The following is a 10,165-nucleotide window of genomic DNA, read 5'->3' as shown; positions in this document are numbered from 1 at the left end:
GACCCCCACACCCTGGGTGGGAGTGCTGTGGGAGCCCCAAGTAATATTGGAGAAATGGGGGTGCCCCTCGGAGCCTAAATAGTGGCAAAGGAGTCAGCTTAGCATCAGCTGCTTTCTGCAAACAGTCTGCCCGTGGGGGAGGGAGTAGGGGAACAAGGGACCCATTTCACTTGAGAAAGTCCAAGCCTGACAGCTGAAGGGTCCCAGAGCAGCAAGCATCACTTCACCTCTTCTCCTGGACCGTTTCAGCTGTCTGCTCTGGATTGACAGAGGCATCTGGCTGCTAAAAATACCCTACTGACCAAGTGCTGCCTATTCCAGCTGAAGCTGAGCACGGATTGCCATCCAGGACTCAATTAAGTCCTCGCAGAGGAACTTTTCAAAAGTTCCCAGGAATTTGAGAAGCACACTGGCCCCTGGTCATTTTCTACTTTGCCAGCTTTGCTGGGCGATGAATGGGACCCTTCCCAGATCACCATCCTCTGGCCTGCCCCATCCCCCTGGCCAGGGAGGGCGGCGGAGGGGGAGGTGAGGGCCCAGGGGCTGGAAGTGGGTAGGGAAGGGGAGGTGCTTGTCCATTTATAGGCCTGCTCTTTGGGATGCTGAAGGTGTTGAAATAGCAGCGAGGACAAGGGACTTGGCTCAGTGTTAAATATCTGCCCAGCGGCCCGAAGACTCTGAGATGACTATAGGGAGAATGGAGAACGTGGAGGTCTTCACTTCCGAGGGCAAAGGCAGGGGTCTGAAGGCCACTAAGGAGTTCTGGGCTTCGGATGTCATCTTTGCAGAGCGGGCTTACTCCGCGGTGGTTTTTGACAGGTACGGAATGTGGCTTGTTGCCTTCTCTCCGGTTGGCTGGGCTGGTGCCACGCTCTAAGAGAGCTGACTCTCAAAATCATCAGGGAGAGGGATGAACCCCATGTGACCACTGATAAGGAATGGTAGTCTGACTGTTTCCTGGCGTAACTTTTTCTGCAAAGAGTCACGGCCAGTGGGGATTGTTCTGGTGGCCAGGTGGTGCAGAGGTGAGCGGCGGCGGTGGGGCGCTCTCTCAGGGCACGGGGTGTGAACCGTGAACTTGGCTGTGTGGGAGCGCTGTGTGTGGTGAGGGCGGAGGCAAGGGGAGTGGAGAGGTGGGTGTGGTGCCCTAGGAAACACTGTCTTACAGAAGGCGCCGTGTTTTTAGCTTCTGAGGTATAAAAAATATATTAGAGGATTAAATAATTCCTGAGACTTAAAAAAAGTTGTAAACACATGAATAACACTGGAATCCATTTACCTCTGAAAGATTAAAATATCACCAAGGAACTGGAATCCCCTTTTACCTTTCCCAGCTTTCATCCCAGTCTCCTCTGTCTCTCCTCAGAGGTAATCCCTGTTGTGCTCTCAATGCGTTTCCTTCTAGAATGTTCTTGTGCTATTACATATATTTATATACGTACCTGTCAAAATGTATGTCTGTTGCTTGTCTTTTTTCCTTTTCCTTTTTTTTTTTTTTTTTTTACAGGAATGGCATCGTATTTCAGATGTCATTCTGGAACTTGCTCTTTTCCCAAAAAACATGTTTTGTTATTTATCCTGATGGGGACTTTAAGTCTATAGCCACTTCTTTCATTTGTTTGTTAGTGTTTTGGGGGAATAATTAGATCTATTTATTTATGTGTTTATTTTAATTTTTTTAACAGAGTTTCTGGAGATTGAACCCAGGACCTCAAGCTTGCTAAGCATGCCCTCTACCACTGCCCTATACCCTCACCCCCTATACCCACTTCTTTTAAATCTGTAAAGATCTCTTTTTAATTTTTTGCCCACATGTAGATCTATCCATGTTGGTCCATATAGTATATGGATCACCAATTTTAACTCTTGTAGGTACTCAACTCTATAAATATATAAAGTTTAAAAAATCTATTCCCCTAGTGAGAGACATTTGGTGGTTTCCAATTATTCATAAGAACAAACATTTCTGCAATTAAAATCCTTGACCATGTCCACTTGTATACGTGTGTGGTTATTCTCTAAGATAAATGGTTAGAAGAGGAATTGTGCCACAGGGTGTGCTGTTTTTTGTTTTAATAGGCTCTCCAGAGTGGCTCTATTAAATTTACATTCCCATTTACCCACAATCTTGTCCATACTTGACCACCAGACTTTTGAATTAGTACTAAATCTCAAAAAAAAAAAAAAAAAAAGAGAAAAAACCCACAGCCTCCCCCTTCCAAAAAAAGAACAAAATTAGAAGAAAAAAATAGTACTAAATCTTTATTTAAAAACCCTGGACACTGTGATTAAATTATGACAGTATTCCCTGAGCTCAAAAGTTGAGGTGACCTGCCTGACGTTTGTGGGGCCTGAATTAAGATGGCTTCTGATAATCTAGGTTCATGATTGGCTCCCTGCACTGACCATCCAGGGAACAGGGTGCTGCTTTTCAGAGATAATTTGAATAGCATTCAAATTCTCATGTCATCCAGCCTACCAAGACCTTCAGGGAAAAGACAGCGAATGGAGTACATGGCTGGCTACCAGCTGAGGAACGTAATGGCACTGAGATGACAGTAATACCTTTTCAGGGGAAGTGTGTCTTACTTTATTAATTTACCTTTGTGTGTGTGTGTGTGTGTGTGTGTGTGTGTGTGTGTGTGTGTGTGGTTGAGGAGTCAGTTGGATGCAGAATTAAATCATAAAAAGCTAGAAACACAGGAATTCTGAACAACGTTTGTGGTGTTGCTACTGAGTTGCACCTTGCCTTTCCTGGAACGACACCTCCATGGGTGCCTCCAACTTCCTAAAAGCCAATATAGCCAATCAGTTCCCCTTTCAAGAATGTTTGGGTTTTCTTCCATTACAAAAGTAAAACTTAGGAAGAAAAAAATGTATTTTCACACAAAGATAACAACTCAGCATTGTTGACTATTTCCTTCCAGTTTATTTTAAAACATAGGTTTCATTTGTTTGTACTGTAAACAGGGATCTTATTATATAAACTATCTTTTTTTTTATGTAATGACTTAGGTATCTTCTGTGTTACTATACTTTCTTCATAAGCATAGTATTTAACGGCTGTGTGCTGTCCAACCACTCCTTTATGACTGGCCATTTAGGTTGTTTACATGTTTTTTTTACTATAAAGAATACATCATTCAATTGAAGTCATAACTACAAAAACAACTTCAGTGTATATTGCAGATAAAATACTAATAAAATATTGTATTATTATTATTACAATAGTAATAAAAATTAAGGTGATTGGAGTAAATGATCTTTAAAATGATTGAAAAAAATCTAGAAGAGGTGCTTTTAAAAAAGTTGTTTACCTAAACCGGTCACTGCAAAGATGAGGGGGCTGCTCGGGGTACCTGAGACAGCTGGGGAGGGATCAGAGGAAAGCTTTTCCCTTTCTGTCCTCACTCTCATTTTAGGCTCCTGGGGAGACAGCCACTATAGAGGAGAAACCTGATTGCGGAGGTAGGACTGAGTCATCCACAAAAGTCACTCTATAAAAGAGGCACGTTCTAATCCCTGTTATTGCAAGCCAGGCTTTCCGTCTTACCCTCCAAACACAAACATGAAGGAAGATTCTATTTTTAGTTGAGCACGGCATTGAATGAAAATCTCTTCTTTCAAACGATATATGACAGATATATACTTGTATATACATATATGTTATGAATCATAACAAGAAATGAACACCCATGAACCACCATCCTGCTTAACTAGAATATTCCAATACCTGCATCTTTCCCTACCCAGCCCCTTGCTTGTCCCAAAGGTAACTACAGTAGTATCCTGAATTTTGGGTTATTTATTCCTCTGCCTTTTGAATGACAGTTTTGTCATATATGTACATATTCCTAAACGATATATCACTTAGCGTTTATATTTTGTTTTTGAGCTTTTAAACAAAGGTAGATATTATATGTGGTTTTATGCCACTTGCTTCTTTCACTCAAATGTACTTTTATTACTCATCCATATGGTTTTGTGTAACTAATGAAATGAATAAGCTCTGTGTGAGCTTGTGAGTATCACCGTTTCTTCTTCCGTTGTCCTCTGAGTGGTTGCTATGGACATTTTTGTTTCTCTCTCTCAGTGAACAGATACACGTGGTGTGTATCCTAGGAGTTGAATTACTGGTTCATCATGTATGCGATATTCAGTTTTAAAATATAATGCTGGCAAGCTGAATTGTGTCTTTGCTAGAATAGATTGGGTTTCGCATTAACAGCAACAATCCAGGCCCTTATAATATAGTCCTTAGTCTGGTTAGGGTCTCTTTAATTTTGCTGGTTGGAAAAACAGGTGGTCTGCTTAAAGATAAAGGAGCAAGAATTAGGTAGAGACAATCCTTTCAGACCTGGCAAGTGTGTAGCACTTGGGCCACCATGATCCCTGGCAGACACGGCAAATCAATCAGGCACCATGATTGCACCAGGGCAGACATGGCTAATCAATCAGGCAGCTCCTTCCTCCTGAATGCCAACATGGCCTCAGAGTTCTTTCTAGCAGAGTACTCCAGGCAGCCACTACTAATGGGCATTTAAAAGGAAATCTATTTGCTTGGCTTTTAGGTATTTTTGGGTTGGGTGCTGGAAAGAGATGAAGGTGAATTTGGTGGGTAAGGTCAATTTACCAAGGAGCTGTCTTTCACGGACATAGTCTTCTAAAGTGAATGAGACCCCAAGGGTGGTGGATGAACTGTTAAAGGATTGCTCTCTGCCCCTCTTGCTCTTTATTCTGAGGGTTCCCAGTTCTAGGGAGGACAGAGAATAGGAGCTCCGTGATTCTTTAGCCTGAGTGATCTTGCTCATTTTTGCATGAGGTGGAGCTAATCTGGGAATTAATGATGCCGTCTTGTTTGGATTTTTTTTTAAAGCTTATTTTAGAAAATTCAGAAATTACAGAAAAACCAAAACAAAAAAATAAAAATTCCCTGCAATCTTAGTATTTAGAGAAAACTACTGTTAATATTCTGTTAAGAATGTCCTTACAATATTTTTAATGAGGTATAATTGACTTCTTACAATAGTTTTATGCAAATATGTTGCATATAAAATATTTTCATAATCTCTGTGATTTGTAGGTAGGGTGTGGTGGTGGGAGAAACACTATATTAAATGTATATTTTGATTGTAAAGTGCTTCCCTAACTTCAAGATATTAAATTATTGGGGGAAGGGTTATTTCACAATGAAAGGAATGACAGAATATAGTATTTTATCAATTCTAGAATACGTATTTCATTTTAACATCTCTTTAATTGTGATATCTCCTACAGTCTATGGCTCAATATTGTTTAATTTTTTTTAAAATGAGGGGGATAATTAGGTTTATTGATATATTTATTTATTTTTAGAGGAGATACTGGGGATTGAACCCAGGACCTTGTGCATGCTAGACATGCACTCTACCACTTGGGCTACATCTTCTCCCCTCATTATGGTTTAATTGGGAGCACTTTAATGTTGTTTCTTAGTGGTAAAAATTGTGCACTTAATAATTGACAATATCTTAAATTCAATGTAATTCATGTATACATTTTTTCTTTACACAAAAGTAGAATTATTGTGCAACTTGTTTTCTTTACTTCACAATATGTTGTGAGCAACTTTCCAAACTGTGGGCATTCCTCTAAAGCGTTTTTGATGACTGTATAGTATTCTTTTTGTTGACTGTTGTTCATCAATTTAAGAATTGCTGTATTTTGGATATCAAGATCATTTCCTACTTTTCCTAGTAGATCTTTCCTTACATCTCTGATTATTTATTAAAGATAAACTCTTAGAAGTATGCATTTTAGATTCAAAAGACATCTTTAAGGCTCTTAATATAGATTTCCAAATCACTCCACCAAAAAGAATCAAACTAATTTCTCCATGAGCAGTAGAGTGTTTGTCTGCCCCCACAGCCCTGGCCAGTGCAGAAAGCTATCTGTTACTTTGCATTTTTCAACATAACCTTTAAAACTTATTTTAGTATTATTATCATTTTTCATTCTATATCTTCAATTTTATTTTATATTATTTTTATTTTTTTATTTTTAAAATTTATGTATTTATTTTACAATATAGTATTTTTAAAACTGAAGTTTAGTTGATGTACAATATTATATGTTACAGGTATTCAGTATAGTTTTTAAAGGTTATACTCCATTTATAATTATTATAAAATATTGGCTATATTCCCCATGTTTCACAATACATCCTTTTAGCTAATTTTATGCCAGATAGTTTGTACCTCTTAATCCTCCACCTCCATCATGCCCCTCCCCTTTCCCTCTCCCCACTGGTAACCACTAGTTCCTTCTCTACATCTGAGTCTGTTTCTTTTCTGTTATGTTCACTAGTTTGTTGTATTTGTTTAGATTCTACACGTAAGTGACATCTTACAGTATTTGTCTTTCTCTGACTTACTTCACTTAGCGTAATGCCCTCCAAGTCCATCCATGCCGTACACCAGAAACTAATACAACATTTTACATCAACTGTACTTCAATTAAAAAGCAACCAACCAACCAACTAACCCATTTAAAATACGGGCAGAAGAACTGAACAGACATTTTTCCAAAAGAGGAAATACAGATGGCCAACAGGAACATGAAAAGTTGCTCAGTATCTTCACTAATATCAGGGAAATGCAAATCAAAATCACAATGAGATATCATCTCACACCTGTCAGAATGGCCATCATCAAAAAGAACACAAATAACAAATGTTGGCAAGGATGTAGAGAGAAGGGAACCGTTGTATATTGTTGGTGGGAATGTAAATTGGTACAGACACTATGGAAAGTATTATTTTGTTTTGAATATTTTATTATTAGGGAGGTGAAAATTCTTTAAAAAGTGTGTTTGTTGATCATTACATTTCTCCTTTTGTGATTTTTCTGTTTTCTATTGATATCCTCATTGTAAAATTGTATTGTAGCTCATTTATTACTCCTTAATGTTCAGGACTTCTAAGTTGTCTGAATTGTTTTGTATCATTTTGGTTTCTTAGCTCTTTGGATTTCATTTTTTAAATCATTCTTCATTAGTTTTGACTTTCTCTAATTTTTCATGTCTTTCATCTTATTTTTAAAACTCTCCATTTTCCTTACCTTACATATAGCTTTTAAAACGGTCTCTAAGCTTTAAGTTTCTTTCTTTTAGTTTATTTATTTTTTATTCCAGTTACTTAGTGCCATTGCATCTTTCATCTTCCTTTTATAGCTTATTTAGTTCATTTTACATCAAATGGAATCAGAAGATAAATGGTTTTAATCTTAAAAGTGACAGAGGCCTTCAGCCAGGAGATTAGACCCTTATCTTTGCTCTGCTTGGCCTTGGAAGGACTCCTCCAGTCCTCTGATGTACAACCTCCATCTTTTCCAAAATATAAAATCAATCAGTGGGGTAACCCAGTCGACCCACAGACTAAGGTCCATGAGGCACAATTTATTACAATATGAATTGTAACTTACTACAATATGAATAAATCTGCACCATCACCATCACCTACAAACAATAGCCACAACCAAAGATGCGTGGCCAGCCTTGCATAGATTCCGAAGAAATGACCAGGGACAGGATCTGAAGCATGTTTTACAGTCACATTAAAGAACTTCTCCTAATAGTCATCTACACACACTGAACTGTCATTTTCAAGAAAGAGGGTTCTGAACTTCTTCTTTTTTAATTGACAGAAGGGTGAGAACTCAAGGCACCTTGAGCAGAAGTTACAGAGTCATAGTTCAGGTCAAAAAAAGGGAGTGGGGGTGTGGTGGATAAAAAGATCTAGTCAGAGCTCAAGCCATTGAAGAATTAAGTAGGTCCTAGATATCTTTACGTTTAGAGGCACCAACTCACAACATGTCAGAGTGTAGTTTCTTCTTACCGCTTCAGAATGGTTTTTGAAATTGTTGTTAATTTCCATTTTGCAGCTTTTTTTTTTTAAGACAATTTTGGAACTATTAAAAGGTGTTACCAGTCCCAAACCTTTTCCTGGGGCACCTGCAAGCTTTTAGGCCCTTGATACTGAGTCTCTGTTGCCCGCTAGGTAGAACGGGGCTGTTGACACCGTCTGCAGGTGGAAAGGGCTGTTTCCAAGGTTGTGTATTTCCTGGTGACAACCTGGCAGAGGCGGTGTACATGGAGCAGTAGAAGGGAATTGGGTCGTGTGGTCTCTTCCATCCTGAGGTCCTCTGGGTTGCACCATTGCTTCAGTACATGCAAAGGACTCCCGTGCAGCAAGAGAGGGGTGCTAGGAATATTGCTTGTTCTGATTATTATTCTATTTTAGCATCAAACACAAGAAATGGCACAAGAAAGGTGCTTGTGGGCAGTTCTAGAAGCCAAACATACCATTTGATTATTCTTGTTTAACAGTCCCAGATGTCTTAAATTTAGAGTATTTCTAGCCTATGGGTTCCTAACCCGGGTCTATGGATCCTTAGCAAGAGAAGCACCTATAATTGGAGGATCAAAGTTTATGTGACTGTGCATGCGTGCTTTTTATTTCTGGGGAGAAAATTGACACCTTTCATCACTTTCCAAATGGTCCTTAACCCAGAAGAAGGCTGAGAGTCACGGAATTCATGCAATCCTCTCTTACAGGTGGGGAAACTGAGGCTCAGTGAGGCCTTCCCCGGGTCACACAGGGGTGAGTCACAGAGCAGGTGTGAGCCTCCTGGGACCTCGTCCAGTCATTTCTCCCTGCCCCCACTCCCCACCCTGACACACATGTGGGCCCAGCATTGCCTGCTTAATTTTCTTTTGTTCTTTTCAGTCCAATTAATAATATTCACCCTTAACAAAAGAAAGAGTATGCACCCGTCAATTTCGGAAGAATCAAGATCTGGTTCTGGGGCCTGAGGATGGTTAGATGCAGAAGCTCTTAGGTGAGAAATAGAAACATACGTGCGATTATACAGGGAAAAAACGCTTGTAATAACAAACCAATATATTACTTTCCAACTGTTAGTGTGAAAAGTTACCACAAATTAAGTGACTTTAATGACACAAATTTATTACCACGCAATTCTGGAGGTCAGAGATTTGAAATGCATCCACACGGCTACGTTTCCTAGGCTTTTCCAGCTTCTGCAGGCTGCCTGCATCCCTGGGCTCCATCTTCAAAGCAGCTCCGGAGCATCTTCTCCTCCTTCGACCTCCCGCCTCCTCTTCTAAGGACCCTTGTGATTATGTTAGGCCCACCCAGGGGATTCAGATTATCCTCCTACCTCAAGGTCTTTAATCTTAATTACACCTACAGAGTCCCTATTGCCATGTAAGGTAACGTATTTGCAATTTCTAAGATTAGGATGTTGGTATTTTGGGGGGTGCTATTTATTCAGCCTACCACAACCAATAATATGAATTTCCTATTAATCTAATTTATCCCAAAAGATGTTAAGCTGTGACAAGGATAGAGGATATTTTTTTAAGTTCTTGACCAGCTCCTAAATGATTGAGCTGAAAATGCCCAAAGATGTGTGTGTGTGTGTGTGTGTGTGTGTGTGTGTGTAGGGAAAAACAAAGATGAGAACATGAGAAAAAGAAGCATATTTTAAATGAAATTAACTTCAGCCAGGTTTTTTTGAAAAATCAGGCCAGTCACGGCTTCTTCAGGTCCAGTGGAAAGAGCTGGGCTCTCAGCCCGTGTAATTCTCTGTGGGCCCATGGGGACACCAGAATTAACCATGGCATATGCACAAATGCACGTGTGGCCTTTAATCTGGTGACAGCTGATGGGTAGCTGGTGGGGGATATATGATGCTATAAATGGAAATAATTTAATAAAGGGATTAGACAAATTCCTGAACAGTTAGTTCAGAAAATGAGTGAATAACTGAAAGTATTCAGGTTACAGCCTTGAATGTTTGCGCTTAATGCTGAGGATAACCACAGGAGATTCAGAAATCTGCCTTTAATTCGGCACATTAATTTAGCCGCGGAGGTAGGACGTGTTGATATGCCACGTGATCCATTATGAGCTATGTTGCTAAATTCTATTGACTAATCCTTAAATGCAGACGTGTGGGAATAATTGCCTTTTAAACATAGATTAGGTCAAATGTCAGGTTGTCCCCGTAACAATGTCAGCTTCACTCATTTACTTTGGTCACAGCTAGTGTGTGAGAGGTGCGTCCAGGCTGTGGCAGAGAAAATCTTGAGATTGCTATTTTAA

The 10,165-nt window shown here is 39.6% G+C and overlaps 1 protein-coding gene across 1 annotated transcript in view; it reads left to right on the top strand.

The window, feature by feature from the left end:
• The first annotated feature begins 601 nt into the window (after window positions 1-601).
• Window positions 602-10,165, top strand: part of SMYD1 (SET and MYND domain containing 1) — a 33,146-nt gene continuing 23,582 nt past the window's right edge. Inside the window, 1 exon segment of the mRNA XM_032469535.1 lies at window positions 602-819. Coding sequence (XP_032325426.1) covers window positions 683-819 — 137 coding nt within the window. The 5' untranslated portion in view covers window positions 602-682.

This window comes from Camelus ferus, chromosome 28 (assembly GCF_009834535.1).
Source record: "Camelus ferus isolate YT-003-E chromosome 28, BCGSAC_Cfer_1.0, whole genome shotgun sequence".
In the NCBI taxonomy this organism is placed as follows: Eukaryota; Metazoa; Chordata; class Mammalia; order Artiodactyla; family Camelidae; genus Camelus; species Camelus ferus.
Note: the sequence above shows the minus strand (reverse complement) of the source record. Positions and strands in the feature narration are given on the sequence as shown.